Below are 20,379 nucleotides of genomic sequence, written 5' to 3'. Positions count from 1 at the left end.
AGCTTCAGATCGAATGTGAAACAAGAGTGCGAAAGTGGAGTCGGTGCTAAATTTCTGCTAAAGGAGTTAAGTGTAACTCTAATCACAGTTCGGAATTCGAGCTAGCAAAAACCAATAAACTCAGATGTTGGTAATTTTTAAGTTCTTATTTGTAATGCTTTGGAGTTTTCACCTCCCTCGATATTTGTCTTGTGGAATGACTGATTTATACTTGATGATGACTAATTATCGTCATAATCATAATCTAAAATGTCATAATCATAATCTACTATATCATAGTCATAATCATAATATATCATAAATCATAATCGTCATAATCATAATCTACGTCATAATCAGTGCTAAAAAGTAACATCTTGAAGCAAGAGTCTGACTTTTGTACTTTTAGTTTTGGAGTTGAGCTTATAAAGAGAAAATTCATAGATATGTAAGTGACGGGCAAAATGTTTAATCAAGATGGCGAAAAATAAACTAAAAATGCCTTAAATATTTTGGCTTCATGTCCGAAAGCCTTTATCAACGAAAAAGATAACGTTTAATATATTTATTTCTGTATGTTTTAACTATTCAGTCTAGTTTTTCTTCCTTTCTTCCTTTGACCAAACTTCTAGACGTGAACCCGAAATATTCAGGAATTTTTGTTTGTTTTCACTGTCTGGATTATGAGTTTTTCCTCTGAAAAGTATATCTGTATATTTTCATTTTATTTGTAAATATAGAAAGATCTTGCGGTCTAAGAAACTATTGAGTGATGAAGGGAATGTTTAGAAATTGGGAAATTTAGTGTTGATTCTTCAAAGACTCTGGGAGTGAGAGCTGCATTTATAATCTGCCGTCTCTGGACAATTCAATGTATTGATCAGTTTAGATTCGTTGAATTATTTAGCATGTTTAATGCAATTTAGCACAATTATTTCGTTTACTTCGCCTGTGTTTGAACACAAAACGTTAATAGAGAATGTTGTTATACTGCTATTAAATCTAAAAAAGATTGTAGAAAACCTTGGTACTGTTGAAGGTAGTACTTGTATGATAAACGCCCTACCGCTCAAGTTGTTCATTCATTGACGCATTATAAAACCGTTTTTTTTTTCGTTAGTTTTTTCAGATTAGCACGAGACAAGAAAAAGAGAAGTGACAGAATAGACGGAAAATATTTAATTTGGGCTATATTTGCACATTAGGGGGTAAGGGTAAAGTATTCGGACAGTGTAAAGTTAAAAAACAATTCTTACAACATAACATGCCGAATAATTGTACATAACACAATAGGCATGCAGGCCCGCTATGCTTTACCCCTCCCCCCTAATGTGCAAATATATAGCCCGAATTTGTTTGTAAAGTATTATATTTGTATCTTACTTTCGTATATTTCATTAGGGCTGAGCGTCAGAGAAACATATATATATATATATATAAATATTTATTTATGCCCGCTTACAATGGAGAAATGGAGAAAAAAAAGCGTAGTACAGAATGAAACAAAAAAGAAGAAAAATATGTTCAACACTAAAAATTAAATACAGGTACTTCATTCACAGAAACAGTTGAGTCAGCGGTGAGTCGTAGAGTTTACTGAGGGATCGTCTTGAGGCTCTCCGTTCTAGAAGAACATTAGGTAGGGCGTATATCATGCAAGTACCCTGTTGAAAAACTTGCATCAGGAAATAGATATGAGTACAATTTACAAAAGCTTCAACGCAAAACACTATCAGCTCTTTGAATAAGCCTCTTGATAGTCCAATGGGTATAATTATAGCAAGACATATAAACGAAACAAGGCTTTAATAATACGAAAACTAACACCATGCTTTATTCCCTTACCGTGCAATTTTTGTTTGTACATCCTGAGCCTTACCCAATAAGGCAGGCAAAGCCTGCCTTATACGTATCCATAAATGAAATCTAGGGGGAGGGTGGGGGTATTTTTTTACGAATCTATTGAGGAAAAAAAACCCATTAAATTTACAATAGTTATCATACATATATATATATATATATATATATATATATATATATATATATATATATATATATATATATATATATATATATATATAAATAAATATATATATATATATATATATATATATATATATATATATATATATATATATATATATATATATATATATATATATATATATATATATATATATATATATATATATATATATATATATATATATATATATATATATATATATATATATATATATATATATATATATATATATATATATATATATATATATATATATATATATTTATATATATATATATATATATATATATATATATATATATATATATATATATATATATATATATATATAAAATAAAGTAGCGAATTTGTAATAGAAATCGAAAATAGAAATAGACAATCAAAAGTATACAATTACTAAGCTTTTCATTATATTGAACACATAATTTTGCAACCCCAGAGACCTCTGAAGGCAAGGGAACCTCAATCCACAAACCAGCCTACTTTTTTGGGGATATCATAGCAGGATTGCTCTCCTCAACCTGAAAATGGCTGTTTTATCCTGGGGATACTGCTATACGTAATTGTTTCGAGGCATTCATTTATGCCTGATTTAAAGCTCAGGATTTTTAATGTTATCTATATAATAAAATTTGTAGGGGAGGGGGGCTTGAAAATTTCTGTCTTTCCAGGGCTATTTAACTTACCGCTAATGAATATTTGCTCAGTTTTTGTTTTTCAGATACTTCATGGGTTTTTGACTAAACATGAAGAAATTGCTGCAGACCGAATGCCTTCCGTTTTGCGATGTTTTAATATCTTGCTCTCCACCACTGTTTCCCGATTTCACCAAGGAAAGAATCTTACAGACACTGAATTGAAGTCTGGCATCATATGTGCAGAAAAGCTTGGAAAGTTAGTTGTTTTTATGCTCAAGTCTTAGGAATGATTTCGTTTAGGAATCATCATTGATTCCTAAACAATTCGTGTATTTTGATGGAAGTAGAATGATTGTGAACATTTAAAAGCATGTTCAATTTAAAATACCAATAACTTTTCTAAAATAATTGAACATTGGTGAGTATAATATTTAAATTTACCTAATATTTTTTCCTCGAGGATTTATTTTGTGATTTTTTTTTCTTACCATTTGCAACACTAAGTACTGATAGATTTTGAAAGGTACGCTTAAGTTTAATTGTCTGAGGTATCTTTATTTTACGTCTAAACTCTTATTTTGAGTGGCTATGAAGTAAGAGACGCTGGATGATGTGCTACCTCTTGTTTCTTTCAGGGTCCTATTGAAACCTCCTGGGCTAGAGGGCTGGGATTAATTCTTTGGTACAAAAGACTGCTTTATTGTCCTGCTATATGTGTCCTGAATTAAACCTATTATTGAATACAGATGCCCACTTTATGCAGGGTCTTTATAAAATCAATTGCTACCATTCCAGAAGATCCAAGTTTGAGGTAATAGGGTAGGCATAAGCACTCTCGAGGACCCCCTGCTACCTTTCAAGGCAAGGTATAGTATGGTCTGGGCTTTTATTTTCTATGTGTACATCCGTGCACATCCGTGCATATATATATATATATATATATATATATATATATATATATATATATATATATATATATATATATATATATATTCAAACAATAGGCTGTACGAAAAATGTGGTTCAATGCCGCTCACTAGGGCTATAATAAAAGAAAGGTTGAGATGGCTAGGGCACGTTGTGCGGATGAAGGATGACAGATTGCCGAAGATTGTTCTTTTCGACCAACCGTCTAGGGCTAAACGGAAAGCAGGTCGTCCCTGTCTGGGGTGGGAGGACGTCATAAAGAAAGTTTTAAACGAAATGGGAACTTCGTGGGAGGGTGTAAAAAGGTAGGTTTTGAAAAGATTGGGATGGAGGAGGAGCGTGCGTAGCTGTATTGGCCCCGGGCGGCTTGGTACTGCGATGAGTTGTTGTTAGTAGTAGTAGTAGTAGTATTCGCCGAAAATACCTACGTGGACTATTTGGCTTGTGTTCTCAAGGTCATCAATACCAAATGCAGTCAAGTAGGCGGCAGAGCTCTTCAACTTTAAGCTGTCAACATGTATCTCTCGAAACTATACATTAACTCTGCAACAACAACAAAAAAACAAAATCGGCGATTGGAAGGTTGATGGGGTCTTCTGAATCCCCCAATTCTAGAAGGTTAGCACTTAATAAAAGCTCTAGTATATTGTTTAACAAATTAATTGAAAAATATTTTGATGGAGTGGAGATCTGGGTTTTAAACCTTCTCCCCCCAGAATGGGGAAAATCACATGAATATTCGCACTTTTAGTAGATGACTTAACTAGATATTTTGTATCACCCCTGGTGCTTGGTAAAGTTGAGGTAAATACGCTAGATGTTTGTCCAGTGGATTTGTCTGTGGATTTCTGTAGGCACCTCTTTGCAACGACTACATACTACACAGTACAAAAAATATATAAGTACAAAAAAATTTGTAATACAGTAATATATAATAGACTTCACAAGACTTCACAAAAAAGTGGTTTGACCTCAAATGACTTTAACGAGTGACAGATTAAGAGTGCTTGATCGCGTTTTCTGGATTAAGGATGAAAGTTTGTCAAAAATGGTGCTCTTCGGTAGTTCTTGGCGGCTAAACAAGACAGAAAGTTCTAGAATAGAAGAGCTTTTCTTTAAAAAACCTGTTAAGCAAGTAGGAGCTTCATGTGGAAGGAGGGTGAGGGGGATAAGGGGCGAAGCTAATAACACTGTGTCCTATAGGAGGAGGATGCGTAACTCTGTTGCCCTGAGGCTACTTGGTACTATGTGTTTTCATTAAAAGCAGTACGTTCTCAAATTGACGAGCCATAAATATTAATATGTTCTGATGTTGACATTAGACTTACATGGCTTACTTGATTTTTTAGCAGTCATACTTGTGACTTTAAAGCTGCTTCCTATACTGAAAACAACACTATCTGAACACATGGATATGATATTGGTTGTAAAGATGTGTATAACTTATCGATTTCTTGTACATATTTCTTCTGCTCACGTTTGCGAATCATTTGGATCCCTCTCCTAGCACTGGTGTGATATTAGCCAAACAATGTTGAAAGAAGAAAATAAAATAGTTATGTTCTTTTTTATACATCTTTTACATTTTTCAGTATTGGAGAAGTGATGGCTGATCAAAAGCATCGATTTCGACGAGTTGCTCCCTATATAATTGCGGAAATGCTGGAACATTTTCAAAAATTCACACTCTATCCTCTAATAAGAGTAAGACCTTATTTTTTATTGTCTGGTCTGCTTTTTTCTGTCCTTCCGTTTCTTTTCTGCTTTATTTTTCAGTTTTTTTTCTGTAACTGATTTCATGTGTAAAACACCAAATTTTGTTGGTCGAGTTTTTTTGCACAAGAAACACACACTTAAAATGGGTTAAAGACGTCAGTTTACAAGAGAGGGGGGTGCTCTTGAAAATCAGTATTTTTTTAGTCTGAATAAGCTTATAATCGTTTTTTCAAATGTCAAACAGCTAAAAAAAAAATATTATAGATTGGTCATCTAAATAAACAAAATTAATTAAGTCTATTTGTTGCAGAGTTTTTTTTTATTTCAGGTCGTAGCTGTTAATTAATTATTAATATTATACACTCCTAAGATAATTCCTAAAAATAATTAGTAATACCGAAAATGAAAAAGAGCAACTGAACATTTTTTTTGATAAGCCACTTGGACAAAGTCTATACCGAAATGTGATTAAGTGTATTCACTATCTTCAAACGCGTAAGTGAACGCAAAGAATTTTGGGAAGTTAATACACCAGATGTTTGGTATATGTAAATCTAAATACGTCTTTATATCTTCCTGATATATGTCTTTATATCTTCCTGAATCTCTATATTTGTATATTTTCTATTGTTTATTCTAAGACAAAGAATTTTAGCCATTGAACAGCTCGTGCTTTGCAACTATAACCAATATCGTAGATGAATTTCATAATTCTGTCTTACAGAACTAAGTCTTTTTTTATTGAGAATGGTAGCTGTTCCTCACAGGTGAAGTCTCGTACCTGCTTACATATAAAAATAATATTGAAAACAATATTCTATATAAATAACATTTAAAAACAGTTAAACTAAAAGGGATAATTGTTTTAACTTGATTTAGAAAGTAAAAGGGTGTAAATTGTATTTTTTTTCCATCACGTTTAATGGTTCTCGCCATTTCAATCCTAATTTTTAACGACAAATGAGGCGTCACTCTCAGAGATTCCATAGAAATATACAAATTTTGATTTTGTAAACGTGCTGCATTGATAGCAAAATATAAGTTACAAATAACTTAAAAAGACAATCTTATAAGAAATGACCGCCAACGTTTCAACTAAAAATAACTTCGAACTATAAACTGTCAAGTTTTATTAAGCAAGGTAGGTGTTTTATCTCAGTGACATTTGGTAAAGCGGTTAGATATAATCTCATTTCTATTTTTTAAGTTATTTGTTTCTTATTTAATTTTGTATTTATAATCCTCACATACAAAAGTGGGAAGGCAGAGTAATAATAACCACACAAGAGAAAAACATAGTCAACAAATCGCATAAGACAATGGTGAGGGGCAAATGTCCATGAGCCACACCCAAGAGTTTATCGCATGCCTGAAGCCATGTCCTATGCCTTAAATTGAACTTTGAAACAATATTGGAAGCATGAAAAACTATTCTCATAGAAAACTAGTGGTTTTCTGTCCAAACTGAAAGACAGAAAAGAAACCTACAAAATTTAGAATAATTTGTCTGAATGAGCATGGCAGGTTCTAGTAACGAGTGAAACTTCACTCAACTGTGCTGGGTCCCCAGAAAATTACTGGTACTACTACTGAGAACTTGTGGCTGGACAGAACCACTTGAGGCCAACACAGGTGCGGACACTCCTTTCCCCCATAAAACCAAGTGTTGCCAAAAAATGTTTAACTATCTCCTTCAACAAGGACTTCTTTTTTTGCATTCCTATTAGACATCTAAATGGGTGTTGTGAAGTTATTCAATTAAATTATGGGGTAGAGCAAGGGCACTTTACCCTTATTTTTATTGTTCCGGATTACTAGGTAAGAGGTGGACAACGGTAACTTTTTCAATTTGTTTTTGCTTAGAGACTTACTTAATAAATTTAGTGCCTCGAGGTCAAGCATTTTGGTGAAAAGGGACTGCGCTTTTCATCTCTTTTGTAAAACAACTTTAATTTCATCTTATTTTATTCGCTTTAAAAAGTTAAACCATCAGGATATTGGAAGTCTAGGTATTTCTGATACAATTTATATGAAAAATAGTTATTCAAAGTTACTTTTCCCCGACAAAACAAATTTTTACAGAAATTCGTGACCTATGAGGGTTTTTCATACCGGAAAAGTCAATTATCTTATTTCAAACAATCCTGTTAAACTGACAGTAATCACCGAGTGAAGTTTGTTCCCTTGGTATACATATTATTATTGTAATTTTTCAGCAGCAATACATAGCATTTAATGCGAAGCAATTAAAAATCCGTAACTTACTTCAAGGCTATCAAACTGGAATGTCTCGCTCGGTACCAACTGATTTTCCAACAGAAAATTTGTGTTCTGAACCTCCTCCTACTTCTGCTCGAATCTTTGAACCTTCAGGGGTCTCTAATTTCAGTCAGCAAACCATGAATAGAAAGCATTAGGGGTTGCGAGGAAGGAACGAATTTTCCTATCTACATAATTTTCACGCTGTAAAGCGGTAGTATGGCAATTTTCAGACTCAAATATAATGTCGTTTTTTTCTGAAAGGGCCAAAATTATGAAATAAAGGAGAAAGGTGGTATTGCGGAACATCAATATTAGACATAAATGTGATTATTATGTTTTTTATAGAAATTCTTTCGATTTTTATATGCACTAAAGTATGGAGAGCCTTTAAAGAAGAGCGAAAGAGAAAATAGATTTTAAATCTCTAGCTTGTTTTATTGTTGTTTAAAATAGTGTTGGTTATCTTTTACTCTTTGCCATTTGGCATGCGAGTTCTTGTTGTTGGGATGATTCTGGTCCTTTTTTTTCAAGGAAAAACTAACTAAAAATCACTTACAGGGAAACTTCGAAAATTATTGTTAATATATTTTCATGTTTTGTTTTATACATTTTTTTTTTTTTTGTTTTTTTTTTTTTTTTTTTTTTTTTTTTTTTTTAATGCAGAACGGAACAAAAATAGGATGTGTTTAAGAGCTCAAATGGGTATGTCAAATTTCTCATTACCTTGAAAGTTGTTTCGGCGTATGGATTTTTATCCTTTTCTCTGAAGTTGGTATTCCACTTGTTTTTTTTGAAAACAGTGAAAATTATCCTGGTGTAGTTTAAGTTCGGTAAGCATTCTCGGACGTTGGCTTCTTGTCTTTCAGAAGGCTGACCGCAACCTTTGTAGAAAATAAATTCAAAGCTGAATTACTATTACTCGTGCTATATGCGAAAAATTAGTTCATGGAGCTGTTACGCTTTGCCAGGCTAATCATCTGAACAAGTGTCGTTTACCAGCTAATACTATGATTATCTGGACACAGTAGCGGATCCAGAGGGGGCGAGGGGGGCGCGCGTCCCCTAGCGTAGTCTAAAGTAGTATAATTTACTTAATTAACTCAAATTTCCGTTAATTAAACTTACTCCTAACGCAAGTTTATCGGACCAACCTATTTTGCACCCTCCCCTCCCTCCTAAAAAAAAAATCTTGACCCGCCCCTGTCTGGACAAGCAAACTTTTGCAATTAAGAACTTGATAAGTGGATGCGTTTAGTACTTCATATATTTTTAAAGCGACCTCTCCGTGGATCATTCCTAAGCCATACATTGGCCAGAACGGGGGCCAAAGCCAAAGATGATAACACTTTCTTGGAAATTTCGTCACATACTCCATTTGCTCTTGATGACGAAAAATGAAAAGAAAAGGTTTTTTTCATTTTTGAACTCTTTTCTATTTATAGCGTTTATTTTTAGGAACAACTAGCTCATGGTGTCTACGGTCTGATGTCAATACTGGACAAACCTGCTGTTTCTCAGCTCCTGGTCACATTATCTTCAGGTCCACGTGAAGTGTTCAAAATGGAATACGAAACATATTTAAAGTATCGAAAATACAGTGGTAAAGTGTGAAACTAACCAAAATAAATGAATCCATCGGCTTGTTTTTCTATTTCTCTTGACCTTGATTATATGTATTGTAGTCCTTGCATGCACCCCTTTTATATCGTATTTATCTCTTACTGAAAGTTGAAAAATTTGGGTGTTTATTTCGTGGCACAAGATTTCAGATATTGATTCTATTACATCTATTAAGTGTCTTAAGTCTCTATTAAGTCGTCTATTAAGTCTCTTAAGGACTGTATGGGTGCTGTTACTCTGTTTGAATGAGCCAATTTTCGACTCTTCAAGAGCGTTGATTCGATAGAATCACCCCTGATAGAAAGACAAAAAATAAATGAGCTTATGTAACAATCGTTTCCTTTATTGTTTTTTCGCTTTTCTAAAATTGTTGAACCTAACATTTGAGGGGTAACTCAAGGCCTAGTAATTTTTCATTTTGAGAATGAGGAAGAGAGGCAAACTCTTTGGTCGTTCCATGTTACTTCCCTTGTTTTTTGTTTCTATCCTTAGGACTTGGTTTGTATTGAACCCGAATATGGAACATTTATGAAGGAAATATAATTGAAATAAAATTACAACCCTCGTCGAAGGGCAGACTTTGACGTATCAACTTAATTTTTAACAACTGACATTTATCAGTTTTCTCGTTTGTTATCATGAACGCTTTTATATCGCTAATGTCCTTGTCTTGCTCACGAATCACGTATTTTTTATCTCTTTTTAGCCAGGACACACATAAATACCCAAACATAACACTAATTTTTTTTCAGTACTAAACATGTGAAATTTTTTTCCGAAACGTGCGGGACATTGCATACAATAAGACTCGCAGACAAGAAATTCAAATATATGTCATAAATACAGCTAGTCATAGTGGATTGTAATACGCTATACTGAAATGATGGCTGATCTACTGTCGAAGTGATAGCAACTTGAATATTATTGGAGTTCCAAAGATAATAAGCAGATTGATAAGGCACAAAATAGGGAGTGCTTCTTTTTCTTTCTTTTTCTTAATCCTTTGGAAGCGGTTTCAAATAAGCAAATAAAGTTGACATCCATATAACCAATAATAGACATACGACGGAATTACTCATTGAAATAGGACTTTCAGAAGTAACTCTAGAAAAATTTGAATACGCATCTGTATATAAACAGAAATCTTAAATACTCTCATTTGGATCGAACCGATATGATTCTTAAAATACAGATTTTCTTGAAGAAGAAACAGGTATAATGGTCCTTTGATTAACTAAGGGGACTTACTAACTGATGGATTTTAAATGAAGATAAACCTGTGATACTTGCGAAATAAATTGTATAGGATTTCGTATAGGGCAAGCTAATTAGCATCAAACTCTAGTAATACCCTCTCAAGTTCATGCACGAGTTTCTCAAAGTTCTTGACTCTGTCTTCCAATAGTAACGCCGGTATCATCAGTGTTTACAGTTTTCCTAAGGAAAATAATTGCAAGGATCTCAAGAAACAAATCGAGGGCCGGTAAATCATATGGTTTCAAAAAAAATAAACATACTAAAAAAAAATTATAATTTTTTTTTAGCTATTTGGTCCATCATCTTATATCCTTTTATACATATTTAGTAAACTATAATTATAATTGTTGAACATCAACCCTTGATTTACGGAGTATAGCTAACTTTGATCCCTCGAGCTACAGAACATCCCAACAAAGAGGATGCTACTAGTGTTGACGGTTTTCCCGGGCGTAATGATTGCAGAACCCAAAGAAACGATAAAGAACCCCGGTGATTCATACAGTTTCTAGAAAAAAACAAGCTAAAAGCAGTTTGAATTTTGCTTTATATCCTTATATCTTTTTTTTTTTTTTTTCTTATATCCCATCATCTTATATCCTTTTATACATATTTAGTAAACTATAATTATAATTGTTGAACATCAACCCTAGATTTACGGAGTATAACTAACTTTGATCTCTCGAGCTACAGAACATCCCAACAAATAGGATGCTACTAGTGTTGACGGTTCTCCCGGGCGTTATGATTGCAGAACCCAAAGAAACGATAGAGAACCCCGGTGATTCATACAGTTTCTAGAAAAAAATAAGCTAAAAGTAGTTTGAGTTTTGCTTTATATCCTTATATCCCATCACCTTATATCCTTTTATACTACTACTACTACTACTAACAACTCAACGCAGCACCAAGCCGCCTGAGGCCAACACAGCTACGCACGCTCCTCCTCCACCCCAATCTATTCAAAGCCTCCCTTTTTACACCCACCCACGAAGTTCCCATTTCCTTTAAATCTTTCTTTATGACGTCCTACCACCCCAGCCAGGGACGACCTGCTTTCCGTTTAGCCCTAGATGGTTGGCCGAAAAGAACAATCTTCAGCAATCTGTCATCCTTCATCCGCACAACATGCCCTAACCACCTCAACCTTTCTTTTATTATAGACCTAGAAAGCGGTATTGAACCACATTTTTCGTATAGCCTATTGTTTGAAATACGGTCAGTCAGCCGGGTACCCAGAACAATCCTTAAGCAATTTCTCTGGAAAACATCTAGCAAATCTTCATCCGCTTTCCGGAGCGTCCATGCTTCAGAGCTATATTTGACCACTGTCATCACTGTAGCTTCTAAGATTCTAATCTTGGTTTGCAGACTTACCTTCCTATTCTTCCAGACTTTTTTTAACTGTGAAAAAACACCCTGAGCCTTGGCTATTCTATTTTTAACATCTTCACTGCTCCCACCATCTTTACTGATAATACTACCAAGGTAAGTGAAACTGCCCACCTGATCAATCTTTTTATTACCCAACATCACCTTTTCATCTTCACTTATTCCTAGCCTTAGTGACTTAGTCTTCCTAACATTAATTTTCAAACCAATACTACCACCCTGAACTCGCAAAACCTCTAAAACTTCATTCATTTGGCTCACACTTTCATCTAGGATGCTTAAATCATCAGCATAATCCAAGTCCAGGAGACTTTTTCCTCCCCATTTGATTCCGTGGTCTCCCATTGCCTTTCCTGTGCTCCTTAAAACAAAGTCCATCAAAATAATCCATAGAAAGGGGGATAGAACACAACCCTGCTTAACTCGCTGATTTAATACAAAACCAGCTGCTAACCTCATTTCCTACCTTAACCGCAGCAGTGTTATTCTCGTACATAGCACTAATCACTTTAATGTATTTGTCTGGTATACCATACAAGGATAAAACCTTTACTAAAGCTCCTCTATCAACAGAATCGAACGCTTGCTCATAATCTATAAAACTGAGGACCAAAGGTGTTTGAAAACTTAGGCACTTCTCAATTATTAACCTAAGAGTGAAAATTTGGTCAACACATCCTCTACCTTTTCTAAAACCGCACTGCTCTTCTCTTAAAACTTTGTCTACGGCATCTCTCAGTCTAAAAAGTATCATATTACTAAGAAATTTGCTACCTACAGAGACCAGACTAGTGCCTCGATAATTACTACACTCACTTTTATCACCTTTCTTATAAAGTGGCTTAATTAAGGTTTTCCTAAAATCGTTAGGTACTTCCCCTTTTTCGAAAATCATATTCATAATCTTCAATAACTTATTTCTAACCTCAGAGCCACCATATTTAAGAAACTCATTTACTACCCTATCAGCACCTAGAGCCTTATTATTCTTTAATCCTTTTAGTACTGTTTCTAATTCCTCCTCACAAAACAAATCTTCCTTCACATCCAAGGTATCACAAACTTTTTCATTTTCCTCTATATTTTTTCCTGCAACTCTATCTCGGTTAAGCAAATTCTCAAAATGTTCGGCCCATCTTGCTTTAGCTTTTGTCTTATCGCTAATTGCCACCCCATTCCTATCTTTAACTGGGACAAGTCCGGATTGACTACTACCTCTCAATTTGTTAACGTGCCAGTACAATATTTTACTATTATGCCGTCTAGCTGCATCTTCTAAATCCTCGGCAATTTTATCCATTGCCTCCACTTCACACCTCCTTAGTTCATATTTCAATGCTTTCTCCACTTTCTTTACATTTCTTTTGTTTTCATGTGATCTTTCACTCAGATAATTCTTGTACAAGTCCTTTCTCCTTTCAATTAAACTTAAAGCTTTTTCACTAATATTCTTAGCTGCAGTTCTAGCTTTCTTCCCAAATACACCTTCAGCAACTTCACAAATTATTTTTCTAAAATTATTCCAACCATCTTCCACATTATCAAATTTTAAACTCTCAAGTTTAGTATTCAACTGTTCCTGGAAAATTTCTCTCAAATTCTCATCCTGGAGTCTACTAACATCATAACTTCCCGGAGGAAATTACCCTTCCGATATTTCAGCTTTAAATTAACCCTTGACACTACTAGATGGTGATCTTTACTTTTAACATCAATAACGGCACTCCTATATACCCTAGTATCTTATATTGATCCTGATAGTCTTCGGTTTACTATAAAATAATCAATAAGGTTTGCTGTCTTACTCTCACGTGAATACCATGTTAACTTATGAGCCATTTTATGACCAAACACCGTATTGGTTATAACTAGATTGTTATACCTACAAAATTGCAAATGTCTGTATCCATTACTGTTTTCTTTTCCTACACCAAATTTACCTAAGCTGGGATACCATCTATCCTTATTTCTACCAACCTGGGCGTTAAAATCTCCCATCAATAACATCATATTTCTACCTGGGACCTTGTCTATTTGCTCCTGTAACTGTAAGTAAAATTCATCTGAGTCACTAGTATCTCCATCAGTCGGTTCTACAGGGGCGTACACTACTATAACTGATACCTTGAACTTTCTAGTCATAAAATGAGCAATTAGTATTCTATTATTAATACCTTCCCAGCCTAAACAAGACTTAGCAGCTTCCTTATTCATCAAGAGCCCTACTCCCTGTCTATGTACCCCATCCTTCCAGCCTGAGTAAACAAATTCTACATCACCTAATTTCATACTTCCTACCCCCGGGATATGAGTTTCTGCAACTCCTAAGAAGTCCAGTTCGAATCGTTTGAATTCGTCAGTCAAAATGTCGATACGATGGTCATTTTTTAACGTCGTAACATTCCAAGTTCCAATTATCATGTTCTTCAAATCGTTGAAATTATTTTCACCTCAGGAAAAGCAATGATCCCAGATACCAGTGCAGGACGGGGATCACATATCTTCTCAAGTCCTTTTATACATATTTAGTAAACTATAATTATAATTGTTGAACATCAACCCTAGATTTACGGAGTATAGCTAACTTTGATCCCTCGAGCTACAGAACATCCCAACAAAGAGGATGCTACTAGTGTTGACAGTTTTCCCGGGCGTTATGATTGCAGAACCCAAAGAAACGATAGACAACCCCGGCGATTCATACAGTTTGTAGAAAAAAAAAACAAGCTAAAAGCAGTTTGAATTTTGCTTTATATCCTTATATCCCATCATCTTATATCCTTTTATACATATTTAGTAAACTGTAGAAAAAAAAAACAAGCTAAAAGCAGTTTGAATTTTGCTTTATATCCTTATATCCCATCATCTTATATCCTTTTATAAATATTTAGTAAACTATAATTATAATTGTTGAACATCAACCCTAGATTTACGGAGTATAGCTAACTTTGATCTCTCGAGCTACAGAACATCCCAACAAAGAGGATGCTACTAGTGTTGACAGTTTTCCCGGGTGTTATGATTGCAGAACCCAAAGAAACGATAAAGAACCCCGGTGATTCATACAGTTTCTAAAAAAAAACAAGCTAAAAGCAGGTTGAATTTTGCTTTATATCCTTATATCCCATCATCTTATATCCTTTTATACATATTTAGTGAACTATAATTATAATTATTGAACATCAACCCTAGATTTACGGAGCATAGCTAACTTTGATCCCTCGAGCTACAGAACATCCCAACAAAGAGGATGCTACTAGTGTTGACGGTTTTCCCGGGCGTTATGATTGCAGAACCCAAAGAAACGATAGAGAACCCCGGTGATTAATACAGTTTCTAAAAAAAACAAGCTAAAAGCAGTTTGAATTTTGCTTTATATCCTTATATCCCATCATCTTATATCCTTTTATACATATTTAGTAAACTATAATTATAATTGTTGAACATCAACCCTAGATTTACGGAGTATAGCTAACTTTGATCCCTCGAGCTACAGAACATCCCAACAAAGAGGATGTTACTAGTGTTGACGGTTTTCCCGGGCTTTATGATTGCAGAACCCAAAGAAACGATAGAGAACCCCAGTGATTCATACAGTTTCTAAAAAAAAACAAGCTAAAAGCAGTTTGAATTTTGCTTTATATCCTTATATCCCATCATCTTATATCCTTTTATACATATTTGGTAAACTATAATTATAATTTTTGACCATCAACCCTATATTTACGGAGTATAGCTAACTTTGATCCCTCGAGCTACAGAACATCCCAACAAAGAGGATGCTACTAGTGTTGACGGTTTTCCCAGGTGTTATGATTGCAGAACCCAAAGAAACGATAGAGAACCCCGGTGATTCATACAGTTTCTAAAAAAAACAAGCTAAAAGCAGTTTGAATTTTGCTTTATATCCTTATATCCCATCATCTTATATCCTTTTATACATATTTAGTAAACTATAATTATAATTGTTGAACATCAACCCTAGATTTACGGAGTATAGCTAACTTTGATCCCTCGAGTTACAGAACATCCCAACAAAGAGGATGCTACTAGTGTTGACGGTTTTCCCGGGCGTTATGATTGCAGAACCCAAAGAAACGTTAGAGAACCCCGGTGATTCATACAGTTTCTAAAAAAAAAACAAGCTAAAAGTAGTTTGAATTTTGCTTTATATCCTTATATCCCATCATCTTATATCCTTTTATACATATTTAGTAAACTATAATTATAATTGTGGAACATCAACCCTAGATTTACGGAGTATAGCTAACTTTGATCTCTCGAGCTACAGAACATCCCAACAAATAGGATGCTACTAGTGTTGACGGTTTTCCCGGGCGTTATGATTGCAGAACCCAAAGAAACGATAGAGAACCCCGGTGATTCATACAGTTTCTAAAGAAAAACAAGCTAAAGGCAGTTTGAATTTTGCTTTATATCCTTATATTCCATCATCTTATATCCTTTTATACATATTTAGTAAATTATAATTATAATTGTTGAACATCAACCCTAGATTTACGGAGTATAGCTAACTTTGATCCCTCGAGCTACAGAACATCCCAACATAGAGGATGCTACTAGTGTTGACGGTTTTCCCGGGTGTTATGATTGCAGAACCCAAAGAAACGATATAGAGAACCCCGGTGATTCATACAGTTTCTAAAAAAAAACAAGCTAAAAGCAGTTTGAATTTTGCTTTATATCCTTATATCCCATCATCTTATATCCTTTTATACATATTTAGTAAACTATAATTATAATTGTTGAACATCAACCCTAGAATTACGGTGTATAGCTAACTTTGATCCCTCGAGCTACAGAACATCCCAACAAAGAGGATGCTACTAGTGTTGATGGTTTTCCCGGGCGTTATGATTGCAGAACCCAAAGAAACGATAGAGAACCCCGATGATTCATACAGTTTCTAAAAAGAAACAAGCTAAAAGCAGTTTGAATTTTGCTTTATATCCTTATATCGCATCATCTTATATCCTTTTATACATATTTAGTAAACTATAATTATAATTGTTGAACATCAACCCTAGATTTACGGAGTATAGCTAACTTTGATCCCTCGAGCTACATAACATCCCAACAAAGAGGATGCTACTAGTGTTGACAGTTTTCCCGGGCGTTATGATTGCAGAATCCAAAGAAACGATAGAGAACCCCGGTGATTCAAACAGTTTGTAAAAAAAAAAAACAAGCTTAAATCATTTTGAATTTTGCTTTATATCCCATCATCTTATATCCGTTTATACATATTTAGTAAACTATAATTATAATTGTTGAACATCAACCCTAGATTTACGGAGTATAGCTAACTTTGATCCCTCGAGCTACAGAACATCCCAACAAAGAGGATGCTACTAGTGTTGACAGTTTTCCCGGGCGTTATGATTGCAGAACCCAAAGAAACGATAGAGAACCCCGGTGATTCATACAGTTTCTAAAAAAAAACAAGCTTAAATCAGTTTGAATTTTGCTTTATATCCCATCATCTTATATCCGTTTATACATATTTAGTAAACTATAATTATAATTGTTGAACATCAACCCTAGATTTACGGAGTATAGCTAACTTTGATCCCTCGAGCTACAGAACATCCCAACAAAGAGGATGCTACTAGTGTTGACAGTTTTCCCGGGCGTTATGATAGCAGAACTCAAAGAAACGATAGAGAACCCCGGTGATTCATACAGTTTCTAAAAAAAACAAGATAAAAGCAGCTTGAATTTTGCTTTATATCCTTATATCCCATCATCTTATATCCTTTTATACATATTTAGTAAACTATAATTATAATTGTTGAACATCAACCCTAGATTTACGGAGTATAGCTAACTTTGATCCCTCGAGCTACAGAACATCCCAACAAAGAGGATGCTACTAGTGTTGACGGTTTTCTCAGGCAATATGATTGCAGAACCCAAAGAAACGATAGAGAACCCCGGTGATTCATAAAGTTTCTAAAAAAAACAAGCTAAAAGCAGTTTGAATTTTGCTTTATATCCTTATATCTCATCATCTTATATCCTTTTATCCATATTTAGTAAACTATAATTATAATTGTTGAACATCAACCCTAGATTTACGGAGTATAGCTGACTTTGATCCCTCGAGCTACAGAACATCCCAACAAAGAGGATGCTACTAGTGTTGACGGTTTTCCCAGGCGTTATGATTGCAGAACCCAAAGAAACGATAGAGAACCCCGGTGATTCATACAGTTTCTAAAAAAAAACAAGCTAAAAGCAGTTTGAATTTTGCTTTATATCCTTATATCTCATCATCTTATATCCTTTTATACATATTTAGTAAACTATAATTATAATTGTTGAACATCAACCCTAGATTTACGGAGTATAGCTAACTTTGATCCCTCGAGCTACAGAACATCCCAACAAATAGGATGCTACTAGTGTTGACGGTTTTCCCAGGCGTTATGATTGCAGAACCCAAAGAAACGATAGAGAACCCCGGTGATTCATACAGTTTCTAAAAAAAAACAAGCTAAAAGCAGTTTGAATTTTGCTTTATATCCTTATATCCCATCATCTTATATCCTTTTATACAAATTTAGTAAACTATAATTATAATTGTTGAACATCAACCCTAGATTTACGGAGTATAGCTAACTTTGATCCCTCGAGCTACAGAAGATCCCAACAAAGCGGATGCTACTAGTTTTGACAGTTTTCCCGGGCGTTATGATTGTAGAACCCAAAGAAACGATAGAGAACCCCGGTGATTCATACAGTTTCTAAAAAAAAACAAGCTAAAAGCAGTTTGAATTTTGCTTTATATCCTTATATCCTATCATCTTATATCCTTTTATACATATTTAGTAAACTATAATTATAATTGTTGAACATCAACCCTAGATTTACGGAGTATAGCTAACTTTGATCCCTCGAGCTACAGAACATCCCAACAAAGAGGATGCTACTAGTGTTGACGGTTTTCCCGGGCGTTATGATTGCAGAACACAAAGAAACGATAGAGAACCCAGGTGATTCATACAGTTTCTAAAAAAAAACAAGCTAAAAGCAGTTTGAATTTTGCTTTATATCCTTATATCTCATCATCTTATATCCTTTTACACATATTTAGTAAACTATAATTATGATTGTTGAACATCAACCCTAGATTTACGGAGTATAGCTAACTTTGATCCCTCGAGCTACAGAACATCCCAACAAAGAGGATGCTACTAGTGTTGACGGTTTTCCCAGGCGTTATGATTGCAGAACCCAAAGAAACGATAGAGAACCCCGGTGATTCATACAGTTTCTAAAAAAACAAGCTAAAAGCAGTTTGAATTTTGCTTTATATCCTTATATCCCATCATCTTATATCCTTTTATACAAATTTAGTAAACTACAATTATAATTGCTGAACATCAACCCTAGATTTACGGAATATAGCTAACTTTGATCCCTCGAGCTACAGAAAATCCCAACAAAACGGATGCTACTAGTTTTGACAGTTTTCCCGGGTGTTATGATTGCAGAACCCAAAGAAACGATAGAGAACCCCGGTGATTCATACAGTTTCTAAAAAAAAAACAAGCTAAAAGCAGTTTGAATTTTGCTTTATATCCTTATATCCTATCATCTTATATCCTTTTATACATATTTAGTAAACTATAATTATAATTGTTGAACATCAACCCTAGATTTACGGAGCATAGCTAACTTTGATCCCTCGAGCTACAGAACATCCCAACAAAGAGGATGCTACTAGTGTTGAGGGTTTTGCCGGGTGTTATGATTGCAGAACCCAAAGAAACGAGATAGAGAACCCCGGTGATTCATACAGTTTCCAAAAAAAAAAAAAATATGCTAAAAGCAGTTTGAATTTTGTTATAGCTTTCTGTTCCGTCGTTTTATATCCTCTGATATATATTTAGAAACTACACTTCTAATAATAGAACATCATCCTTCGATTTGTGAAGTACGAATTACTTCAATCCCAGGACTAAAGAACTCGCGTGAATTAAGGTGTATGCTTCAATTTTTGTGTGACCAATGGTAACAACAGATTATTATTCCAAAAACTAAATAGAAGATAAAACACTCAGCCCATGCTGGGGCGACAGACATTGTCATTTGTATTTCCATTTAAATCATTCTCCCTTTTCATCTTAGAGGAAGTATTGTGCAACCAATGAGCAGCACCATAAAATTGGAGCTAACGCTCACCATAATCAAGTATTTTGTGACTCCATTCTTATTCGCTTCATTTTCTTTTTTCTTATGTGGCTAGTACAGAAAACTTATAGCTTTAGCTCTTAATTCACCAAACTTTCCTGATAGGCCTTTTTCTTCACTGATCTTAAATTCTAAGGCTAAACACTTTTAGGACGTTTTCTAACGAGTTTTTGGGGGGTGTTGAAACCCGCCTCATACCGAATCAATAAATTGCAGTATCCCATCATTTGTTGTGTTTGTGCTCTACTAGCGAGTATTGGAACAGCAGTGACTAGTTCTAGCTTCATTGTTTACCTCAAGTTAATACAAACATTGCATTTAAGAATTCTAACTCTTTATTTACTA

General features: G+C 34.4%; 1 protein-coding gene across 4 annotated transcripts in view; it reads left to right on the top strand.

Moving 5' to 3' along the window:
- LOC148951387 (uncharacterized) overlaps positions 1-9,187 on the top strand; it is a 93,744-nt gene extending 84,557 nt beyond the window's left edge. For all 4 annotated transcript variants that reach the window (XM_089090836.1, XM_089090839.1, XM_089090838.1 and 1 more), the window contains exons 12-14: positions 2,727-2,899; positions 5,163-5,274; positions 9,004-9,187. In XM_089090836.1, coding sequence (XP_088946962.1) covers positions 2,727-2,899; positions 5,163-5,274; positions 9,004-9,159 — 441 coding nt within the window. In that variant the 3' untranslated portion in view covers positions 9,160-9,187. The remainder of the gene's footprint in view (positions 1-2,726; positions 2,900-5,162; positions 5,275-9,003) is intronic.
- The last annotated feature ends 11,192 nt before the right edge of the window (positions 9,188-20,379 follow it).

This window comes from Artemia sp. Qi Xiang Cuo, chromosome 6, assembly GCF_049724085.1.
Source record: "Artemia sp. Qi Xiang Cuo chromosome 6, ASM4972408v1, whole genome shotgun sequence".
Classification (NCBI taxonomy): domain Eukaryota; kingdom Metazoa; phylum Arthropoda; class Branchiopoda; order Anostraca; family Artemiidae; genus Artemia; species Artemia sp. Qi Xiang Cuo.
Note: the sequence above shows the minus strand (reverse complement) of the source record. Positions and strands in the feature narration are given on the sequence as shown.